Source organism: Aulonocara stuartgranti, assembly GCF_965226115.1.
Source record: "Aulonocara stuartgranti genome assembly, chromosome: 10".
NCBI classification, from domain to species: Eukaryota; Metazoa; Chordata; class Actinopteri; order Cichliformes; family Cichlidae; genus Aulonocara; species Aulonocara stuartgranti.
Genome location: NC_138946.1, coordinates 6,891,787 through 6,916,976, shown reverse-complemented (window position 1 = coordinate 6,916,976; position 25,190 = coordinate 6,891,787). Strand labels below are relative to the sequence as shown.

Genomic DNA, 25,190 nt, shown 5'->3' with positions numbered 1-25,190 from the left:
TCCTACTCTTGGCTTTTCCCCGATATCTCCTCCGGAGCAACTCGGGAAGTATTCAGTAGGATCAAATCACAACAGCAGTCACTTTTAGACACTTTGTATTATCAGGTAAACACCATTTGAACCACGAGTAAACCTGCAATGTGAGAGCAAAGGGCTCTACTCAGAGGTTACAGGCTACCACTCAGAATAGTGGGAGAAAGAAAATGTATAAAAAGTAAAGCAAATTATTAAATTAAAATTATGGATCTACTCAATAAATACGTATTAATATAAGTTAATAATATCTTCAGAAAGCAACTTTTGGAAACAGGAACTCGCCGAAGTAATTAAAAACTAGTGACCCTGATTTAGGTGATTATTATAAGAAAGACGAAAGGTCTACTGTGAACAAGGCAACTGGTGGCCTTTGGTGAAGCTAGTTATTCAAATTATTTAGTGTCACCACCAAAAATGTTGTTACTGTGTAATTATTAAGGCCGTCTTCCTCGGTGTAGTGCATTGGCTCAGTGGAAAGGAAGTTTAGTACTTCCGAACAGTAGTGTGTTGATACATGTGAAGGTGCTGGCATCCTGTGTGATAAAATGGGCACCATCTGTGTGCAGGTGGTGCAGCTTTGCCTCAGCACTGCTTTGATGTTTAGATGACTTGCCACAGCGGGAGGAGAAATAACCGGCAATGAAACGGTGAAACACAGTTTTTAACAGTTTAGCACCGTGCACCTGCTCAATCCAGGGCACCCATACTGACTGTTGCTGTCGCTGTAGTTGATTAATATTCATTCACAGATCCACAGAAAGTCAGTTTCATACGTGTTTGTCTGTTCATGTACAAGATCCAAAAAAGTCCTAAATTTAACTTCTGTATACCTGTAGACGCCCTGTTGACCAAATAAATCCTATACATCTGTACGTCAATATGCCCAGTCCCATCAGCTCTCTCATCTGTTACCAGGGCAACAGCAGCATGGCCAGCAGTTGTGAGCCTGAAGCTTTTAGCCTCTTTATTCAATCCTGTGAGTGCGATGACGAGAAGAACCACAACTGCATCTTTGATTTTACAACACTGAGGTGGTGGTTTACAGGTGGTTTGCAGAGCTGGCAGTTACATCTCTTAACACTTATTGCTCTCTGTATAATTTTCTTGGGTAATTTAACAGACATTACAATTATAGGGGAAATTTTTGGTATGACTCTATTGAGCCCTGAGGAACACCTCAGTCGGTCAGTCACTAATTTTTTCTGCGAATAGTCGCCTCATGGTGCTGTATATTAAACAAACTCTGGGTTGTCTTTGTAGAGCCTACGATGTAACCAACGTAAGCGGCCGACATTGTAACCGGCGTTTATGCTTGTGCTGTTGCATTATATATTAATTACCCAGTGGTTACTGGCCTTTTTTTGCCCCTCTCAGTAAGCGAGAGCCCAGCCACCTGTAAGAGGAATCTTATCCACTATCTGATTCCTTCAGTATCCATTGCTTGTGGCTACAGGTGTAACTGAATCAACTGACATCTTCGCCTTTATTCTGCTCTCTCTTCACCACAACACATCTTCATCAATGCTACACCCATCAGTCTGCTGCTTACCTGCTCCATCCCTCCCTCACTTGTGAGGAACACCCTGGGAGATACTTAAACTCCTCCAGTTAAAGCAGCAACTCATCCTTTTCCCTATTCTGCCTGAGAATCATCACTGATCACATGATTGGGTAGCCTCTGCATCGAAATATGTCTGCATGCATCTAAAGAGGCGTTCGCACACATTTGAATTAAATAAGTGATAGATATGGCTTAACACTTGTTATATCGAGTGCATTTCCTTTGTTTACTTAAAACTGCAGCGTCACTGTGAACGGCACGTTTTCCAACTTTCATCCCTGCTTAATGAGTAATAACAGCCCTGCAGATATTCTGCATATTGTGGCCTCACAAACACGTTGACTGAACTAATTTCTACACTTAGATTTTCCACCCGTGTTACCAGTTAGGCTCTGTAGAAATGAAGCATCCAGTATGTCCAAAACGTTTACACATCACTAGATGTCACTGGTTCAGACAAATATTTTCGCACTTTAAGAAAACATGAGAGCGGTAATGTAGAAAAGCTTTCCCAGAATCTGCTTCATTACTTAACTGTCTCTGCCCAAATGAGAAAAGGGAAGCTTTTAAGTGTCGAGTGGAGCGGATGTGATCGCCCTTCATTGTTAATATCCTCGAACACACTGTTGTTGCTAACTTGCCCACAGATGATGTGTGATAACGGATTCTTTCTTATCTAACGCTGCTGCTCTGCACACCCCAGGGTGCAGCTCAGGCCTCCAGCAAATCAGTTCAACAAACTGTGCAGTCATGCTCTCTGCACACTCATATGCACTTTTCAGAGAGTCATGAAAATGCACTGTCTGCCTTCAGTATGAAGGTGTTTTATTGGGTTTACTTCTAAAAAAATGCAGTTTGTAGGGAAGGCAGTTCTCTTGCAGAAAGTACTGGAGAAATATACTTTTTTTCTATGTTCTTTGAGATCTGATTGCATTTGTGCAGCCATCCTGCAGCGTACCTGAGAGCGGCATGTTGCTTCTGTGTTGCCCCTACATGAACCTCATTATTTTCTTGTTGCAGAACGTGTCACATTGACCACCAACTTAAAAAAAGAAAAATAAAGTGTGTGAATGCATTTTGTCACTTCTAAAACCAGAAGTTAATTTAGTGCAGCACTGCCCACAGCTGGCTCGAACTAGTGTACTAGTTCCTGAACCTATGATCTCACTATTTCAAGTAATTTGTGCCCTATGCAGAACTATTGCATGTCTGTGTAACTGTGGCCTGCTTGCTTTTGTCTTATTGATGGGTTGTTGTTTTTTTGTGCATGTGTGTTGTAGGTATCTGGCCTCATGCAGAGAGTCCAGGAATCAGAAACACTGCTCAGCACACTACAGCAAGCCTTCAGTGACGCTAAGAGGAACACACAGGAACAGATGGTGAGCAGCATATTCATTTGTGAGCTATGTATCGCCTGTTCCTGCCAGCTGTGTCTGGATCTTAATATCAGCTCTGGCAAGTCTGCACATATTTAAATAAATGCTCAGATAACAGACTCTCGGTCACTTATTCGACGTGTTGCCAGAATGAATTGCACCTCAGAGGCACTAATGATTGGATTTGCATTTTTCTGCCTCTACAGAAGTAACTTCACTGTTCCTCCCACACTACAAATATTTGCTGATGTGACAGAGCTTGTGGCTAAAGAATATTTTGCTTCAGTGTCAAAAAGTTGCTCCTGTCTGCAGCAAAAGTGTACAGCTGAAGAAAATGTTATTTGCATTACTAAGTAAAATTAAAGAGTGTTAAGTCAGCACTGAATCCTAAGAAGACCCAATATTTGTCCAATCAAAAACAGTGCTAAGCTCCAAAATATTTGATTTAAAACAGTCAAAAACACAAAAATATTAAAAGTTTTAGTGTTTTTGAAGTACAGCACAACATTTATCAGTTAAACTAACCAGTTAACTACCCAATGGCTTATTTAATAACCAGTTTAATCTTGAATGATTAAGAAATGTCAGCACATGAATATTATGTATTCAAGGTGTTAATTGGTCACAATTGAGCAGGCTTTTACTGGATATTTGTCCAACGTGACATCCAAAAGGTTGGATCAGATATAGGTGACAATCTGCCGCAAGCAGCAACAGTTTGGTGGTACTTCACATCCGCTGCACCAGCAGCTTTTATTTGTGTATTTGCAGCATTTTTTTTTACTTTACTGCAAACTGTGGTCACAGTGAACTCACAAGACTGAAAACAATTACGCTTTTTCCTTTCTGGTTACATTGGTTCTGTGTATTGCTTGCTGGGAACCTTTTACGACACTTAGGTAACAAACATGTTGTCGTTGTCTTGATTGACATGATTTATTTTCTGCTCTCTCTGTCAGCTCCACGTGCCGGCGTGTGTGTGTGAGGATGTGCAGGACACTGAGACGCTGGTGTGACTGTAAATAACAGCAGTGTGTAGAATCCCGGTGAAATTAGCACTTGCAAAGCATAACGAGCGCAATGAGCTTGTACTGTGGCAAAGCATCCATCTGACCCTCCACAGTTCACAAGAATCGCTGCTCCTCCTACAGCATCAATCAGATTTTAGAGACCTTGGCACAAATGATCACCCAAACTGTGCTCAAGATAGAATTAATTGTTGACAATACAGCCACCAGTGACAAAAAGCCTTACCACTGTCTCTCTGCATTTCCCACCTTACAATAACCAGTGAATTATGATGGATCCTGGGCCCGTTGTCATTTATTACTGCACTTTATTCTCTCTAATAAAAGCCAACTCAATAAATTTACATTATTTGATGTATTTATGGTTGATTTTATTTTATGAAGAATTGCTGAGTCTCAGACTGGTGTCGCTTTAAACATTAAGACTGACTGAGTCCATGTCAGCAGATAAAATTGAATCAGTGCGTATTTCTTAGTATAATATCTTTTAATGAACTGAATCCGGATGTTAATTACAGTCTTGTTCGTTTCTTCTTTCGTTGCCCTTATCAATGCACCGTGTGTGGAGCGGAGATGACAAGAGACACAAGAAAGTAAAGTGAAATATTGTGCGAGGTGCTGACAGCATGTTATGTTACTGTCAGCGCTCTAAAAGCTTCCTGCAAGTGTTACATGAACGTGATGAGAGTGTGAGAGAAAGCATTGTCTCATCCGAGCCTGTCACTCACGTTGATTCACTTTGACCACAGTTTGCAGTTAATTAAAAAAAAACATACAAAGAAAAAGTGTAGCAGGTGTAAAATATCTCCACACTGATGTCTAGTTGTTGTTAGCTCTCTGCTCTGTTAGCCCATGGTCAATGATTTCTAGGTCGGGATCAGACTCATATCCGATCCACATATTGGAGCATTATATTCACAAGTGGAAACCCTGAAAAGTCATTAAATCAGCCCGATGTTTTCCCATATTGCTTTTTTTTTTTTTTTTTTTTTTGTAAGTAAATTTGAATAAACATGCAACATCAGTTGTCGTCCCTACCTCCGTATTTGCAGTTGAGATGCAGTTATTTAGTCTTCTATAAAGGAAATTTAAATACATCTGTCCGAATCTACACATCAGCTCCTGTACAGAGGTTTTGCAAAAAATCTCTGTGTCAATATGTGAAGTGCATTTCTAAGCAAGGTACATTTCTTCTCCGAGCTTATTGTCCAAAGGAAAAGCAGGAAGCACCTGAAACAGAAGCATTCTCAATAATGAATGTGCCTCTGCAAGCTGCATCAGCACAGGCATCAAAGTAACTTGAAAGACTTTGCAAACAGTCTTGTCTTCGACTGATGAGAGGCATCCCCTTTGCTTCTGGTGGCTTTGATGTGCAGAAGTCGTAGTGTCATAAATTAATTTATAGAGCTACACCTAGCTGAATATTAGCTCTGCAGGGAGATTTAGGTGGAGGTGGCTCTAAAAGCAGACACTGGCCTGTGAGTCACTCTTCACATATGTTCACGGGCTGATGGTTTCATATGGCAGGAGGCACCATAAAAAAAAAAAAAAAGTGACACATGACGAGAGGATTTATTCTTTGTGCTTGTTTGTTTCAGGCGGTGCTGCTGAAGTCCAGGGAGCAGGTGGCAGATGAGCTAAGTCGACTACAGAGAGATAACGAGAGTCTGCAGGGGAAGCACAGGCTGCATTTAGAACTGCAGCAGCAAGAAGACTTCCAAATGCCCACTACTGTTCAAGTACGTGCAGCCTCAGCACCATCCATAACACTTCAGTGGTACTTATTGAAATGTGTCTGAAAGGAGGCGTCCAAAGACCAGTTTAAAGTCTAGATTTGTAGTTTTGTTTACTCTGAAATTATTCATGGTTATAGCTTTTATGCAGTTCTTTACACTTGGATAGACTTTAAGTAAAAAAACAAACAAACAAACAGTATTTCTCTGGCTCCTAAAACGAGATCACTACCATCACCTACCATCATGAGCTCTGGGTGATGACTGAAAAATGCAGGGGCAGGGGAAATGAGTTTAGTTTGAAGGGTGGCTGAACTCTTCCTTAGAGATGAGGTGAGGAGCCGGGCATTCAAGAGGGAATAGCGCCGGATGCCTGGATGCCTCATCGTGAGGTGTTTCGGGCATGTCCTACTGGGAGAGGACCCTGGAGGACAACCCAGGATTTGCTAGAGGATTAGAAGAGGAGGCCGGGATGAGGGAAGTTTGCACTTGTGCTTAGATGGAACAACCTTATCACCTGCTCCCATTCGCTGCTGGTTTGCTGAAGACAGTTTCTGTGCAAGGAAAAGTATTGGGTTGAAATCTGAAGAGTCCAGATAGCTCGGTGAATGTTAGTTCGACTGCACTTATTAAACCAAAAGACTAAATAATTAAAACAATCCCCTCCAAAAAATCACCTTGTAAAAATCTGAGCCTGTCTTCGATAGCCCCATATGCAAGCCTTTCTGTTAAGTGCTTTTAGTGGACGATGCTTCTTAATACATCAGCAGGTTGGATGATGCTGCTTGATGTTCAAATCTAAACTTTGTGCCAGGTTTTAAGAAGACAAGTCTGTCTTTATACAAGCATTTTCCTTGTATAAAGTTCCTCCACATTTACGCCGGGTTTCTCCAACTTTTAAGTAAATCATCTCCACCCAGCCTGAGCTGGTAAAGAATACAGATGATGCAGGGTTTAAATATAAAAGCACCTTCACAGCCTGCTGCTCTCGGTCAGTAGAGTCAACTGTTCATTTAAAAGCTGTCGCAGCGTGAGCAGCTCTGTCCGCTCTCACGCCACAGACAGCGATAAAAGTGACACAGACTGATCCCTGCAGTGAAGCGCTCGGCTAATTGCTTCAGTGGTAACACCTCTGTGGCTCCACCAGCTCACATTCGGTGATTAACAGCAGTGCTGCTTACTTTGAGCTGATCTGATGAGGTGGGAAAAAAGTCTGCTGCACACATAAATCTATTATACGTCCGTGGGCTGCCCTCCCGCCTCAAACACACATCTCCTCCCACACTGTTACTCTCAGCCTCACGCTGAGTTACTCTTCAGCATTACAAAAGAGAGCGGACTCATGTTTTAGCGGAGGCTGATGATCTTGTGACATTCGCAACATGTTGGTGGTTAAAACGTAATCGTTTAAATCTGCTTTGTGAGAGCCAGAACTCCTCCAGTTATAGTAGGTGTGCATTCTTTTTCAGCTACTGTTGGATACCAGAAATCATGTTAATGTGATGGGCAATTCATTCAGTGGTTTTCCACTTCTAAATGTGCTTCTAAGCATTCATCATGATGCGAGCAGAGGCAGATTTATGCATTCAAAAGCCTCGTGGATATCCATTACTGCAATCGTTAATTTGCACTAACTACTAGTTGGATTCAGTCGCATCGTTTAAATATAAACGTGTCTTATCTCGTAAAAAACCTCGACAATCAGAAACATCTGTAGCACCATCCAGTCAAAAACCATTAACGGAGGGGGGCTGGGAGGAGTGACCCAATAACTGAGTGGTTTTTGAGCGCATACCCCATCAGCGCCACATCAGCTGAGTCTCCTCTTTTGACAGCTGGACGTCTAGACCGCTGCTCTGAGTCATTTAACTGCCCGTTCTCTCTCCCAGCTGTCACATAACTTGCAAATGTAAACAGTCTTAGACGTCAAGCGATGGCTTATGACCACGTACAGGTATCTGTTTTAATCATTCGTGTGTGCTTGGATAAATTTGTGTTCTACAGGTGTTGTTTCGGGTACCTGTCAAATGAGAAATATGATCCAAGAAGTTCAGTAATTTCTCAGAAACCAAAACAGGCCACAGCAGTTTATAGTACTCCAAAAGAGGTTTATAAAACTTGTCATGGTGAAATAGAGTCCTTTCAAACACAATAACTCAGCAAAGTATGGTAGAAATACAGTGTTCGGGTTACAAATTGGCCCCCTGGAGAGTATGCCTCTGTCTGGCTACTACTGAGTAACTCCATATAAAATCAACCAAATATAAAAACAAGTTCCCATCTAACCCAATCAGAATTGGCCCACTTTTTATACACAATAACTTTAGTTTAAGCGAAGCCATGCAGTTGGTTTCCTTCATCCTACATATATCATGTTTTACGTACATAAGAGTGACTGAAATTTTATTTTTTCCAGCATTTTAAGCTCTCGTAACTTAATTTATACAGACGATAGCCATATTTAATATAAAGGCCGAATCAATATTGCAGAGTGTGTATATATATATATTATATTTTTAACAGCAAACTGCACTAATTTAATGTCTGTGACATGAATGGAAGTATGTACTGGTACCCTGGATATTTAAGGTTTTCTGATCATTTCCTGCAGAACAGTCGCATCACATCAGAAGAAAATGTTGTGTATACGACGGAGGTGACGGGGATGTCAACATTGGTGGTTGTAAAGTTATTCGTTGATTCTTCTTCAGGAGCTCCAGGGCCTGGTGCTGCGGTTGCGTGAGGACATGGTGGCTTTACGGACGTCGGCCGATCACATGGAGGAGAAGCTGAAGGCTGAGATCTTATTTCTGAAGGAGCAGATCCAGGCAGAGCAGTGCCTGAAGGAGAACCTGGAGGACACTCTGCAGCTGGAGATCGAGGGATGTAAGGAGGAAATAGGTGAGACTCTGAACGATCAACTTGTGTTTAAATCATTGATCAGCTATAGGGTGTGTATTTGTGTTTTAACTGCTACCTTTTTAAACGATCTTCCGTTTCTGCTTTTTGTTTTTCCCCATTTGTCATTCAGACATCCTGGAAGGTATGATCAGCAGTTTGAACAAGCTCACTTTAGCTGCCTGCATGTGTGTGCGTTGATGACTTAGTTGGCAGACTAATGATGCAGTCAGCATTTAACATGATGCTTTCCCCTCACATGTTTTTAATGTAGTTTTCACAGGCCTAGAGACCAGTTAGCCTCTTTGTAGCAACCTCCAGTCCCCCGACTGGTTGGCAAGTGGTTGATATAGGTTGGTGATTGTGCTGGGTGGTGTACCAAAAAAACCTAAAACGGAAAACATCCACCTTCACGTAAAATTTGTGCCTGACCAAACAAAACATTTAAGAAGATGCAGCTTTTATTTTGAAGGCAAATACTCTCTGCTTAAGGTTTGCGTCACACTTCTCACAATTTCACCACCGCTTGACAAGTAGTTTGCAAAGGTTTGCAGACAAGTCTGCATTTCATTCTATGCAAACTCCTTGTCACCACAACCAAAGCATTTGCAAGGAGGTTTTTGGTGGAGCACCGTGCACGTCCATCGTGCACGTCCTATAGCAACTGCCAACAACCTCCTGCAACCACTTGCAACTGGTCTGAGGATACTAATTTTTCCCTTGTGATTTATGGTTGGTAGATGGTTGCTGACAGGTCTGCAGGCCTGTGTGACTGAGGCCTTATCTGTTTTGTTAAGCTATTTCAAAAATGTACCTTGCTGTGTGTTGACCTTGCGCACCGCCTAGTTTACTGAAACTAGGATGTCTAACCTTCAAGTGTTGTGCAACAAGTTCAATAATCTAGAAGGAATTTAAGTCAATTCAAAAGTCCCATAGGCTGTTTTGGCATTCAATTAAAAAAGTAACAAAAAACATCCAAAATGGACAAAAATCAAATCGTTGACTCAACTCTGGAAATGTTCATTTAACATTCGCCCATAGTGAAAAACCAAAAACAACAGGTATTCAATAAATAAAACCAGTAATTAAACTTGAGCTTCACTGGCCTAGTGTTAGTTTACCGGTGTTTCGACTGCGCGACTGCGGCTCCGCATTTTCATTATTATAATAAACAAACAAAGTAACCGATTCGCCATCAAGTGGAGGCACCACGCTGAATGAATCAGCCGGGTTATTTCACACTGTCAAGCAATATGGCGTCAGTAATTAGTCAACTTCTGACAAGCACGCCAACCACAGAGACTGCAGCAGCGGTGACGCAGGGAAGATGCAGCAGATTGACCCGGAAGTTATGCAAAGTTCATTCCCGCCACAATAAATGGATTTCAGAAAGTGGGGTCGGATGTTACCTTGGTTACACTTAACGCCCACTCACATCTTGTGTCAGTTGATCTCAACAAGTCACATAACAGGGTGAGGCGAGATCTCACAATGGTTTCACCCGAAACCTCTGCTGATAATGCCCCACTCCCTGTTTTTCCCACACCTTGGCTCATGTGATGAGGCACATGATAAATCAACGACCCTCTCAAGGGACGACTCCCACTAGGGCTGAAGTGGTGAGACAGGTTTGTTGTGTTTCCACCTTTCAAGAGAAACCATTTTCTTCTTACAAAAAACGTTCACAGAGATAAAGCAGCTCTTTTTGGGAGTCACCGTTGGGAGCTGAGGGGCTCTTCTCCCTCTCAGATGTGTCTGTGCTTGTTTTGTTGTTGCACTAGGGAATGTAAACACCTTGTGTTGCTATATCTTTCATTTTACAAGATAACGCATTAGAAGTTATACATGTTATCATGAACGGGATTTCTACTTGCAGCCATAGCATTGTGATGATTTGCAGTGAGTCATAACTAACAGACCTTGAGCAAAGAGGAGAGTTATCATGAGGTATGTGCTGTGACAGGCTGTGGACAAACCTGCTGCTTTTCCTTTCATTTGATTTAATTTCGTAATACTTTACTCTGTATGCAGTTTCAGGGAATACCTCCCTTTTAAACCAGCCAACTACAGGATAAATATCTGGTAGAGCTGTCTGCACAAACTCCATAAACATAAAGAGTGTATAAAGTCACGGCTTTAGAATATCTTTCATAGATGAAGGAAACGGTGCAGGAATGATAAGCACATTTAAAAAAAACAATCATAAGTTGAGTAAAGTTTGACTTATCTGACTGTTGTTTCGCTTAATGTGCCTTATAATCTGGTGCACCTTATGGTCCGAAAAATACGGTACATTTATATGACAGCTGCTTTTTCCCCCCAAGTGTGTTTTAACGGATCCTTTATCCCTTGTCATGCTTAAGTTCAGAGGTTAAGGAGATATTTAACATCTGATTTAATGCTTTAGAGCAAGAGACCCAGTAATATTCATGTTATTTTGTTTGCATTAACAGCTGGTTCATGTACACATTATGAAAGGGCTCGTCGTTAATTCATTTTCTGATGACTGATAAAACTAAATGTCCTGTTTTAGTTGTAAAACCGAACTGTTTGCATTGCGCTGCTTTAGACTTCTCTCTCTGGGAGATTTTGACTGAAGAAAGTACACACTCTTTACAACGTACCAGGAGGTTTATCTCTATTTAAACACAAGTGCTTCCACTTGATGGATGATTTTTGGTGCCGGTTCTGTTGTCAGTGGCCAGTGAGTCAGTGTAGTCATTAACAGCTGGAGTGTTTCATGCTTGTGCTGTTTGTTTCTTTTAGTTGTGTGCTCGTTTGAGCTCAACACACACAGCAGCTCCGGGCAAAGCAGCTTTGTTGCATTATTCATAACTTTCAGGGGATCTCGTAATAATTCCTGAGAGAATATCCGGGCTTTGAGATTCAGATGAGCGCCGTGTGATCCTCTAATGATGTCTTCTTCCCACAGCGTCTTTCTCCAGTTTGAAGACGGAGCTGGAGCGAATAAAAGCGGAGAAGGAACAGGTACGTCTTCTGTGAAATTGTCATGCAGTGAAGGAAAAAGATTTGGATAATGTGCTTCAAATAATGCTAAAAATCAAAATACTAATGTAGATGTGGGAGAAATGCACAGGTTTTTATTTTTTCATGTACCTGCAACTCTTTTAATCTAACCTGTGTGTGGACAGAGAAGGTCATTCTCCTCATCCTGATAAATAAATCTGCACTGATCAATACTTGGATCAAATGACTATGATATAGAAGGGGGCACCAGCCTCCTCGCTGTTTGACTCATACTCACCAAACTCAACGTTATTTCCAGTTTTACTGGAGTAACTTGTGTAGTGAAAAAACTGTGAGAAACTCTCTTTTAACTGACCTTCCTGTTTGAGTATCTCAAACAGGAAGTAAACACAAGGGGAGCTATTAATGAGGATTGTAAGTTAAACCTCGTCACCAAAATGTAAAGAAACATTTGGTCAGTCTTCTTTTAAATAAAAAATATTAACTGATTTTAACATTTTTAATGCAAAAGCAAAATTATGACTTAAAGAAAAGCAAATCTGTGATCCCTGAAATGGCTTTTTTGTCATTCTTAATGTTTTTTCTTAAATGTCTCTATTTATTTATAGTCGTTGCTGTTACTGTTATTATTTATTATTATTGCTGTCATTGTTTTTGTTGTTAAGGTCTTCTAACCCTAACCAAGGTCAAGGTTGCAAATTAGCTGTTGCAAAGTACATAGGACTTCTAGTATCAGTTGCATTTTGTTTAACTGCAGCAATGTAACTGTGTATCGTCACTGTTGTATAAACAAGTACGTTTTAAAAAATAGAAAGGTATAAAATAGGTATTTAGGGGTTTTACACTATGAAGTCATTCAGCCTGGGTGCTGTGACCAAGAAGGATTAGCAGAGATGAACGTTGTCTTCAGATTCTGTAGATAACTCGGATTCTGCAGCGTGGCGTGCAGACTGAGGAAATCTGCTTCACTCTGTGGACTCGTGGGATTAAAATTAATGCCTTAGTTTACTGCAGTTAACCAATCTGAGCAAACGTTAGCTGAATTTTTTGCATCTTGTCACTCAAGATTGAGATATGGTTGAGAGATGGTCTTTCCCTTTTCTTCTTCTTTCTCGTTTCTTTGTATTTTGCTTCCATGGAGACTTCCATTGAATTATTTTTCAAGGGATTTTGCACAATCGTTTTTTGGGCTTTCTGAAGGTTTTTCAAAATTTTTGTTGGATATTAGCTGCTTTTTCACCCACTTTTTGTCCTGTCTTTGCACCTGATCATTTTCAAAGGAATGATTTGATTCATTAAAAAATCAAATCAAAAAAGTATAAAAAATTTAATTAAAACTAAATCAACGGATGAATGAGTGTTGTGTGTACAGACAACTTCACAGAGATCCAGTTTTACTCTGTCTTCAAGCCTTTTGTTGCAAGGAGCTTTTCACAAATTTGTTTCCATTTCATATTTTCTTTGAAAAATGCCAAAGATAACAGTTTGACAGGCATAAAATGGTACTTTTTGTAAACTTGGCATATCTCAGGATTGTCTGCAGTGTGTACTTTAAAATATTTAAGGAAAGTGGACAAATGGAGCACAAGAGAGGAAGTGACAGGCCAAAAAAAACAACCTCCACAGCATGTCTTATATCTGAAAGTCATATCCAAATCCAGCAAAGACCTTAACACAGGACCTGAGATGCATTTGAGACAGAGGAATACTAAATGACAAAAGAACTGGACTAAGAATCAGTGATGAGGTTTTATATGCAGTAAGTTTCTGTGGCCAGTCTAAAAAAAGATGGAGGATCTTGCATAGAAAAAAAGGAAGACAACATTCGAAGAACAGCTTTAAATGTCCTTCAAGAAGCCTAAAGAAAGACACCCGAAGACTAGTTACAGAAATTAAGAGAGTTGAAGCTATGTTGAAGAATAATGGTGGTTGCACCAAGTATTGACTTTGAAGCTATCAGAAAGTTAGAATGTCCCTTATGTACTGTATTTACTGTATTTACATGGTATGTTTGCACCTATTTCTCATTTTCCCAGCAAACTATAAAGAAATAAGGGGTGGCTCAAGACTTTTGGACATCGCTGTATATCAAAAGAAAATACTTTACAGTAATTCATATTTCAAAAGATTTCCAGATGGTGAGAATCGGCTTTGACCGATTAGTCCACTCAGATCGTACACAGGGGGGAAACCCTGCAGATATGGTCTATAACAGGGGTGGGCAATTCCAGGCCTCGAGGGCCGGTTTCCTGCAGGTTTTAGATCTCACCTTGGGTCAACACACCTGAATCACATGATTAGTTTGTTACCAGGCCTCTGGAGAACTTCAGGACATGTTGAGGAGCTAATTTAGCCATTTAAATCAGCTGTGTTGGTTCAAGGAGACATCTAAAACCTGCAGGACACCGGCCCTAGAGGCCTGGAGTTGCCCACCCCTGGTCTATAATCTTGCAAATGGGGTGACACAACAAAGAGAGGTTAGCAGCAAACTGGTGTTGTTTTCCCCGTGAGACAAAACAAACTTAGCTGAGAAATAACACACACAGACGGAAGATAAATATTTGTTTTGTTTTTTTTAAGAAGGAGCGCTTCCTGTAATAAGATTGCTTCCAGGAATTGTTGTTTGAACTGTTGTTTGAGTTGCTCTTTCCAAGCGAAACACATATTTTCAAACATCAAAGAAGCACTCTCTTAAAAAGAAAAGAAAGGCTTTTTTCTCCAGGCACGGTCATGTTTAAATCAAAAAATCTGCACAGCAGCTCTTTTCTACCAATGTTAGGCCAATAGGAATCCCCTAAAGCAGGGGTGTGGAACTCCAGGCCTCAAGGGCCGGTGTCCTGCAGGTTTTAGATCTCACCCTGAGTCAACACACCTGAATCAAATGATTAGTTCATTACCAGGCCTCTATAGAACTTCAAGACATGTTGAGGAGGTAATTTAGCCATTTAAATCAGCTGTGTTGGATCAAGGACACAGCTAAAACCTGCAGGACACCGGCCCTTGAGGCCTGGAGTTCCCCACCCCTGCCCTAAAGAGACCAAAAAAGCCTCAACACATAAAGCCACTAATCTACCCAGCAAATGTCTTTGTACTTTCCCACTGAGACACTCAAGTCCTGTAGGTGGCACATTATTTTGCATTTATTGAAATTATCATTTGTTCAGTCATTGCAATTATTGCACATGTAGGACTTTTTTGAGATAAAGAGCTATAAAGTTTACGTACTTAATAAAATGCAGTGCTGATATGATATAGTCAGATGTCGTTTACAGTGGGCAAAAATCCATGAACAAAGCCTTTAAACCGTATTATTAATTTTACCACTGCTCATAGAATCTGCCTTGATCTTTTATCAACATCTCTGCATCTCATTTATTTGTCGACTGATTATTTGCGTTACATCGTTTTTGTAGCTGGAGAGCAGTTTGGCCGAGAAGACTGAGACACTGAGGAGCCTCCAGGGCCTGAGGATCAGCCTGGAGCAGCAGCTCAAAGAGCTCACCACTGCAAAGGTCCGTGTTTGGCACGCACATTTATCTGCTGATCCACCACAACCACCCCTGTCCAAAAAGTCACTTTAACTCGATCAGTAACATCATCATCGTCATCTAACCCGGCTGTTGTGGGATTTTATACAGTTTATCAGGATCCGACAGATTATGCAGCATCTGATCCACCGAGCAGCTCATATTTATGAGGCCCTGTCTGTTTGATATAAAATAAAGCACCCGTAAAAATATTCAGCAGATGTTTTGTGATGTTTCTGTTTCACTTTAGGATTTTATTTTAAATACTGAGACTGTGTAGCTTTTCTGAACGAACCTGTGTGTGCATGTCCTTGTAGAGCGCACTTGAAAGTCAAGTCCTCGACGAGAAAGACAAAGCCCAGCGGCTGCAGACCGAGCTGGACGTCAGCGAGCAGGTTCAGAAGGACTTTGTGAAACTTTCTCAGACCCTTCAGGTAAGCAGCGACTGTCTGTTTAACCTCCACCAGGTCAACAACGAGCCAGTTAGAGTTGTTCAGCTTACATTCAACCAAACAGAAGAACCGTGAAGCCAAAAATTTCTGAGTTTATTTGTTGACTTCAGGTTCTTTGTTTGTGCATATAAATAACATCTGTAAACTTCTGACCACAACTTTATGTATATGTATTGGAAGCTTCTCAGTCGACTATAACAGGTAAAAATCAGAGGAGAAATATATGGAACGCGTCCATTTATTAATAAAAACTGTCTTAAAAACAAAAACACAGAAATAAAACACAACAAGCCAGTAAATATACCAAACCATTATGAAAATGTATCACAAAGAGTGAATACTGTCTTTAATTTTAATGCAGGATGTTTAGATTTTATTTGAAAATATTGTAGTTAAGAAGTTTACCCGATTTACATCAAATTTTTTTTACCAGCAAATATTCTGACAATCTTCAGAGCCCCCAAAAGGTCATGACGGGGAATGTTTTCATGGTTGTTGCAGACCCCTCCTGTGTTTTACCTCATGTGTACAGTTGGTGGGTTTATACACTACCTGCCTGAAATGTAGCTTGGTGTGAATCTGTGGTATTCTGAACGTGTGTTTCTGCTGAGTAAACTGTGGTTTGTCTGTAGCACATGTATTACAAACACACCACAGGACCTCATGAGCGCAGTAGCTTCAGTACAGCTTCTGATGCTGCATGTAGTCGGCGTGTCACAGCCCGAGTCATGACAAACAAAGCAGCCACAGCGGCGGGGACAGCTGTCATCATCTGGCTGCAGTCACAATCAGATCTGCAGTCAGTCCCGGCTGTGGTCAGCCACAGAGCTCGAGAGTTAGCTGCTCGACGTATCTTTCTAAACACAGCGGTGCAGGCTTGAGCCGGTGCAGCCACAACTGAGGGAGCAGTGACTGTAGCTGTGGTCGCAACCAGCGGTCTATTGCACGCTACAAGACACTGCAGTATCACAACTGTAACACCGCTGTAAATATTCCAAATGCTTGCCTTCCAGCTGTTGTCCCAGGCCAGATGCTGAGTGAGTTATTAAAGTAGCACAACATTTAAAAGAAGCACGTTTAAGGGCGCTACAGGAGGGATGGAAAAACTAAAAGTCAAAATAAATAAAACACATGCAGGGCAAAGCTTTAGATGGCCGAGGTGACCAAAGTGTAAAACCATAAAATGACTTTGCATTATGAAGGAGAAGGGACACAGCTGCTTTTAACCGGGTTTTAAGATTACATGCAAAGAAATGGAAAGAGTCACTGTGCTATATATTTAACCCTCAAGCAACCGAGCTGTTTTAGTCATTTTTTTTTATCATTTTTATTTAAAAAAACAAAACACAAGCTTCAGTCACAGTCTTCATCTGTTAGTTTTAACAATGCAAATATTTTTGTTTCGGTAAAACTAAGAGGGGGAAAAAAATGTTTTAGTGACGTCGCTGTCAATTTAACAGCAAACTATAGAAGAACTGGTGACTTTAACACTTTGGACAACACATTACTTACTCAAAGACACAAAATATTGAGTTTACTCAAATATACACTCACCAGCTACTTTACTCTTCTTTTGATTTATTTGTCAGTTACATTTTAAAGGCTTAAATAGAGTTTTTTAATCTTTAATAAACACATTATTTCACATTAGCTGCTGTTCATGTTTAAAAATGACAACTTGCAGCACTTCTGTAGGCCTCAGTGCAAGTCTACCTTAGACCATTTCTCTCTCCCCTCTGTCCTGTCTGCTGCGTCCTCTGTCCTGTCCAATAAAAGGATGTAACTAAATACATCAAGCTCCACCACAAAGGGATTACTTGTTCATAAATGATCCACGCCAAAGACCTTCACAGAATTGCATTAATTTATGTTCTGAGATCTGAGAGGCTATGCAAGGTACTAACCCTTATAAAATAGACACATGAACCATATATATGTGAATAAAGGGTCACAAGACTAATAAACCTTGTACAAAAATAACATATAATGAAGAAAACAAAATGTAAAAGTACTAAAATTAGAAAGAAGAAAGAAATGGGGAGGGGAATTTTTTTTTTAAAAGTAACTTTTCTGCATTTTTTATGTGGAGAACTCCCTTCAGATGATATTTGATTATTAAAGCATTAAAGTGCTGTATGAGAAATCCTCCCGTGTCAGAGAATTAATCGCCGTTTGTCCGTGTCCTCAGGTACAGCTGGAGCGGATACGACAGGCGGACTCCTTGGATCGAATCAAAGTAATCCTCAATGACACCAACTTGACTGACATCAATCAGCTTCCAGACACATGATACCACTGAAGGACAACTGCCTTCACTTTCATTTCCCCTTCTTTCTATTTCACCGACCCAGTAACATATTACCCGACCCTTCCTCTTCTTCTTCCTCCTCCTCCTCCTCCCCCATAACCACCTTGGAAGAGTTTGGAGGGACATGGACAGACGTGGCATGAGGAGCTCATGGCCTTTTGTGTACATTAGAAGTCTCTGAACACACCACAGATAGAATAATGAAGAAGAACACTACTAAAAAAATAAAATGTAAATAACTAAATGTGGACGGAGGGAGCGGGCGGAGGTGCTTCTCCCTGTGGGTTCTGTCTGTCTCGTTTCTACTGTAGATACGACTGTCTGTATTAGCTCGACCAAAAAAAGGTTTTTCGTCCTCTGAAGCACTTTTCATCTGCGACTTCTCTTTCCAGGTAAATAGAAAATAATTGGATGCATAAATTTTCCTCCGTCTGTTCTCAAAGCGGTTGATAATGGCTTCCTTTCTCCTCTTGCTTGTGCTTTCCGTGTTTTGTTTTGGTTTTTTTTTTTTTTCCTTTTTCCTCCAGTTTTCTTGCTTTTTTTTTTTTTCTCTTTGTGACATTTCAACCCTCTTCTGGTCATTTTTAACTCTGTGACAGCAGCACGATGAAGGATGGAAAATACTTGCACATAATTTAACTGGGATAAGAAAATAAGGAACGTAACAAAATGCGAGCAATACCCTTCATGTCTTCAGCACCCTCTGCTGTGTTTTTGCTCTGTTTGTTGCTCTTTAGTGTCTCACAGAAACCTTTTTTTTTTTTTTTTTTTTTAAAAGCTGCAGAAATACAGTGAAGAAACATTAGTCACGTTCAAACTTGTGTTTCTCAACATGTTTAAAAAAATTAAAAGAAGAAACACTAGTTGATCCAGGTCATGTCAGGTAAACGGATGTTTAGGTGATGAGGGAAATTACAGAATTAAAACTGCAAAGTAATGGCTTTTAACACACACTTTGTTCCTGGTATTCTTTTCTTTTTTTGACTTTCCTTGATGTATATCTGAAGATTTTAATTTATCGCGGGCTTTTTGAAGGTGTGATGGATGGATGGCACGCAGACATGTCCCCACGATGAGTGATTTTTCTAAAGCGTAAAGAAACGGTTCATTCATCACTACGAGGATTCTGTTGTCTCTGAAGCTACTAATTAAATTAAATCACCTTTAAGTGTCGGGGTCTTTCTCTCTAAGGACTTCAGCGCACCAGAGGCTAACCATCAGTGGCCTGTGGTTCATGTGTAATTGGGTAAAAAAAACAAAACAAGAATAACTAAATGAAGGTGCTGCAGTTGTTCATGGAGAACACCAAACCAGTCAGTAAAAATCACTTCAGCTGGTTCTACACGACCAAAATTGTATAAATGCTAGCACTAGCTGCCACATCTACAAAGGAAAAAAAAAAAACCTGCAGTCTTCATAATGGCCAGCAGGGGGCGACTTGGTCTCTAGGTAAAAATGTGTTTCCACACCAGTTGGCAAGTAGTTGTTGGAGGTTGCTACTTGTTGCAAATGATGACGTTTAAATGACGACTATTTGCAGATAAGCCGGTGTTAATCCATGCAAACTACTGCGTCCACGGCAATCTGCTAGCGACCAAAGCAATCGCAAGGAAGTTCTTTTTTTTTTTGTTTTTTTGTTTTTTTTTTAAGATCAATTTCAGGCTAGCAACTGCCTGCAATCTCCAGCAACCATTTTCCAACAGGTTGCAGAGCACCCAGTGTTTAGCAGGGCGTCACCCACTGGTCTCTAAGCCTGCATGACTGGGCTTAGAGAGACCGCCACCAACCTTCTGCAATCACTCGGCAACCTGTTGTGGAAGCCTTTTCTTTAGCAACTGGTGGTTGTTACATTATCAGTCTCTAGGCCTGCGTGAACCTGAGGCCTAATGTTGAAATCAATGGAAAAATAAACGTTCAGTCCCTTTCATCTCAGTAAACACTTTCCTGATGAGTTTACAGTTTCACTCACTAGTTTTTTGTAAATTATGGTCCCCATCAGATTAAAAAAGGACTTTAGCACACAGCCTCTCAGTCAGTATACTCTCCAACCAATGAACTCTTGTTTCTAAATGCTCAGACTCAGACAAACCTTATTCAACACTTCTGAGTATCTGACATTCAAATGTGCTTAATGTCACAGTTCTGCTGTGAAAAGCTGAGAACAAACACTTGGATTTATTTACAAAGTTCACAGCCCACCATTAGTAGCAGATTTAAAGGTTACCTACTCTGTCCGAGTAGGATAGCTTTGCATGACTGGATGATTAAAATAATACTTGTTCGACTTAAACAGTGCCTATCTGCATTTGTTTGAAATGAGATCTTTTAGTGCCACTGTTTCTTCAGATTTGCTGCCAGCTTTGAGCAGCAGGTGGGTGAGGCTGACCATGACATAAGACTGAGCCAAGACAAGACGAATCTGCCAGAAACGGTGTGTTTAGAGCTTGTAAATATGTGTTTAATATGAGCATCCATCATTATAACAGTACGAGAGAAAATAAAAGCATAATAGGTCCCCTTTAGATATGAGAGTATGGTTCAAAAACGGTCTGGTTGTCATGCATGCATCTCTTCTCTCTTTAAAGTCTGTGTCTTGTTGCCGTTTGTGCTTTTCACACACGGGTATATTTGCTAACACTTTCTGACAGCTGCTGCTGGAAGACATTCATCGTGTTGCTTTCATGAAAACTGACAGAAGTCGGCGAGAAGTCGAGTGACAGTTTGCTTCACTGTAAAAGAGTGTCATGTTGATTTTTTTTGACATGAACGACAAACTGCGAGCACTTCAACTGCCTTTCAGGAGCAAACTGCCAGAAACTGTGCACCGCCGCTTCCAAATTTAAACTACGTCCCTTCAGTTTTCTCTTTGAAAGCGACCTGGAGGGACATCCACAAACACCTCTCATCTCAGACACATTCCACAAAATTTGTAATGTGACAGTCAGAGGTTTTTGGACAAGTGGGTATATTTCGTAGCTGGTCTCCATGCTCTTTGGACCCATGTAGGCATAGGGAGAACATCCAAACTCCACACAGAAGGGCCTCCGCTGGCTGGTGGATTCAAACTTAGGACGACCCTGATGTGAGACAGCAGTGCTAACCACTACATCAATGTGCCGCCCACACGGCACGCTGCTCTGTTCACTTATAAAGCACTCACCTCATTCCAGGCTCTGAGTGTGCAGTGTGCAGCTACATCACTGTTAGTCTCTTTCTGTTTATGAGGTTCCAACCAGGGCTATTATAGTTGACTAGTACACTAAAACCAGGTGTGAGACAACATTTTAACTCACTGAAGTAAAAGTAGTTCTAGCATGAGACTTTACTAAAGTTGCTCAAATTTGTCAACAAGCATCAGAAGGCTTTGGTTCATGTGTTTTCTGTCACGACAGGGATTTTCATGCTGTGATGGACGTCACCTGTCCAGATCCAGGTGTACCCCCGCCTCTTGCTTTATAACAGCTGAGATAGACTCCAGAGTGGTGAGCTTGAACTGGAAAGGCTCTTACACGGATGGATGAATGGAGGTGGATGTGTTCCCGTCACGAGGAGTTTTATTCTAGACTTCTTAAATCTCTACCCTTAGAAATACAACCAACAATCATAAAAAAAACTAAAATTACCAACTTTATTTAAAAAGCACTTTAAAACAGCCACAGGAAAAAAATGAATTAATACACTAAAAACTCTGAAAACACCAAGAAAAACAACTATAATCAAAACAGAGTTTCAAAAATGGACAACTGTGCAAAGGTGATCTATTCCATAACGGAGGGGCAGCAATCAAGAATGCTCTGTCCCCCAGCTGAGCTTGCGCTTAGATTTCTGTATAGGTTGGAGGAACTGGTCATATGACCTGAGGGCTTGAAAAAGTACAAGGAAAGACCAATTAAGGATTTAAAACAAAGTACAAGAACTTTTCAGAGTGAGAGAAGAGAAAAGTGTGAGAAAAGTCCAATCTCGAAAGCCACAGAAAGTAAGATAAAGCTTTTACATAAAAATGTAGAAGCTTTGGTTCAAACCTGTTTTGTTTTGCATGCCCCGGATTGTCGTATAGGCCGGATTAGAAGGTGATAAAGCTGTCAGATGTCACACAGTTGACTGCAGATTCTTTTTCATCGTTTTTAATCCAGACTTTTTGATCATAAGAAGTTGCTAATCAGGAGCTATTAGTGCTCTGATCTGTAAAACAGTGCTGCTCTTTATCTTCAAGCCTCTTTCAAAATAAAAAAATGCAGCATGTGAGTCAGAAGACGTGTGTCTAAGTCTGTATTTGTGCCTTGAATATGGCTAAAACTGAAAATGTGGAAAAACTGGTTTTCTCAGATGACTCAAAGGAGACTTTTTACTTACTTTACTGGCAAAGAAAATGAATGCACTGCTTCAACTACATATTATTTTTAAAGATGCAAATGATTTTCCCGGAGCTGGCTCGCTGTGCGATGTTCTGGACTGGTATGAAAAGGCTGGACGCAAAGCTTCATGTTCATGGAAACTATGATGCAGGACAGCTTTTCTTCCATTGTAAAAGAAGTAAAGATGTCGAAAGAGTGCACGCAGAAGCAGCTTTGGTTGGTTTGAGGAAATATTGATGACTTTTTTTGTATTTTCCAGCCTGCATGTCAAACATTTCCTCACGTTTCGTTGGATCTGTGAGGGTTAAGGAAAGCCCTGAGCTGAGGCCTGTGAGAGATGAATGCACTGAGTTTACAAAGTGAATTCTGGACATAATTTCCTCTGAAAGCTTTATTGTGTTTGAATTTTATTTATGAAGACCAAAAAACGCCTTGTCTATAACAATTATTATATTATAGTGTCATATGACGTTAATATGAGATGATTCTCCCTGAAGATTTCAGCTGGTCCTCACAGATTGGACTTTTATTTATTAAATCTAATGTCAAAAAAAGAAAAGGATATATAAGTAAATGTTTAAATGAAATTGGTCTAAAAGCTCTCACTGCCTACTGCTACCTTGTTTTTAGTGTAAATAATAACTAATTACTCAAAGTGCACTTTAATTTTGAATTTTTACTGCTAAATTTAATGATGCTTAATTTAAAAAATTGGATTTTGGGTCATTTTTGTAACCAGTTTTTACAGCAGCTGTATAACATTTTACAAACTAAACAAGTGATGACTCATATATGATGACAGAGGTTTTATTCTTGCACTTTTCTCTCAATTAGCCACTAAAAACTGACTCAAGTACACAGTTTGAGCTTTTATTTTCTTGTTATTTTCCTGGAGAACGAGAAAAAGGAGACGAGGCTTTGCACCCGAAACATTAAATCTCAGTTTACTTTCATTTAAGTTAAATCACGGTCTCTCCCTGCAGAAAACAATCGGAAAATCCTCTCATAACCACGTGGATCCAGAGGGGGAAGTGAGATTTCATACTTGCATATATGAGAAAAATAAATGGGAAATAAATAAATGAAAATAGAGAAGGCAGAAAAGTCCCTTAATTCTTTAAAGGTCTGGAATCAGAGCTTTGATAAACATCTAGTTTACATCGTTACATCCACCCAGTTATTTACAGTAGGTACAACGTTTGTCATCAATGTTTTAGTAAGCTGAAATAAAATACTGTTGCTACAAAACCATTTGTAGGGTTTACAGAGACTGATTCGAGAAAGAGAAAATATCCAGCATCCAGTGTGACTGCTTCAAGCTAATAGGAAGGCAACGGTAACTCAAATAACCACTTTTAAAAACTGTGGTATGTAGAAGAGCATCTCTGCAGGCTGAATCTTGAAGCAGATGGGCTACGGCAGCAGAAGACCACGCCGGGTGCCACTACTGTCTGCTAAGAACAGGAAATTGGAACTACAGGTCACACGGGCTCACCAAAATTAGATCATAGAAGATTCTTGAGAAACATTGCATGATCTGATGAGGCTCAATTTCTGCTGCAACATTTGGATGGATGGGTCAGAATTTAGCATGTATCTGACCCAATCAATCCCTTTATGAGCACAGTGCACCCTTCTTCTGATAGTTGCTTTCAGCAAGACAAAGTACTGTGTCACAAAGCTCAAATCACCTAAAACTAGTTTCTTGAACATAACACTGAGTTTTGTGTATTCAAACAGCCTCCGCAGCCATCAGCTCTCAATCTGTTGGAGCACCTCTGGGATGTGGTGAAACAGAAGATTCACGTCATGGATGTGCAGCAAGTGTGATGTCATCATGTCAATATGATGAGGAATGTGTCCGGCACCTTCTTGAATCTGTGCCATAAGAAATTAAGGCAGCCATGAGAGCAAAATGAGGTTTAACTTGGCAAGCTGTAACTAATAAAGTCTAAAGACATGCACGTCTTTAGACTGTGGCAGGAGGCCCAGAGAGAGCTCACTCCGACACAGGAAGAATGGTGGATGCAAATCCACACTTAAAGACCCCAAATGACTCGTGGATTCAAACCCAGCCCCTATCCTGCTGCGCAGGTCTGGTCAACTCTCCTGAAATCTAATCATTCTTACTGGTATACTAATAATATTTGTTTCCAGTGACTCAGCATCTGTGGACAATGCCAAAAGATAAGACGGTGGTTCGTATTTGGAGAGGCGCAGTTCCTCCAGTGCTCAGGTTTAAAGTTATCATACCGTGCCTTCATATCTTTTCCACACAGGTGATTTTTTTTTTTCCCTTAGATATCTTGCCATCATTCATCTTCTATTAGACGCCTTCCTTCATTTTACCTCCATACTTTTATGCATTATGTTGCATTCAGGCCCTAGAGAAAGGATTCCTCTTTTTAGTATGTATTTATGAGCAGATGGAGCTCTTCACTTCATCACGCCATCACAGGAGGGATTGTAATAAAATGTAGTAGTTTTTTTTCCTAAGCAAACTACTGCAGACAGATTTTATAAAGATGATTACCGATCAGATATTTGAGCAGTTAGAGATTCAGGATTTTACCCTTTCTGCTTCAGCGTGTGCAGACTGTGCTCCATCACGTCACCGATCCTGCCGACTTCAGTACAACATCGAGTGCTTTCTGCACAGCACCAAAAACACCACCATTATCAGTTACAGACTGTAGCTCCTAGGCCATCCTCACTACAGCATAACTATCAGCTGACGGTCATCTCACTGCTTTACAACCATCACAATTACACATGCACCACATCATCAGATTAAACACCACCTGATCCACCCTTGTCTTTCGGCCCTTCCTTTTCGGTACGTCTAGCCTCCCAGAACTTCTATTTGCTTTCTTCATATTTCTGACTAGCCCATACTCCTGCTGAATCCTTTTCTGTACTTCCTCGTTC

At 40.5% G+C, this 25,190-nt stretch overlaps 1 protein-coding gene across 1 annotated transcript in view; it reads left to right on the top strand.

Annotated features, from left to right (window-relative positions):
• Nucleotides 1-18,858, top strand: part of rabep1 (rabaptin, RAB GTPase binding effector protein 1) — a 42,033-nt gene extending 23,175 nt beyond the window's left edge. Inside the window, exons 12-18 of the mRNA XM_082549068.1 lie at nucleotides 2,878-2,976; nucleotides 5,600-5,740; nucleotides 8,446-8,635; nucleotides 11,565-11,620; nucleotides 15,034-15,132; nucleotides 15,465-15,581; nucleotides 17,788-18,858. Of these exons, the coding sequence (XP_082405194.1) occupies nucleotides 2,878-2,976; nucleotides 5,600-5,740; nucleotides 8,446-8,635; nucleotides 11,565-11,620; nucleotides 15,034-15,132; nucleotides 15,465-15,581; nucleotides 17,788-17,889 (804 nt within the window). The 3' untranslated portion in view covers nucleotides 17,890-18,858. The remainder of the gene's footprint in view (nucleotides 1-2,877; nucleotides 2,977-5,599; nucleotides 5,741-8,445; nucleotides 8,636-11,564; nucleotides 11,621-15,033; nucleotides 15,133-15,464; nucleotides 15,582-17,787) is intronic.
• Nucleotides 18,859-25,190: the final 6,332 nt, after the last annotated feature.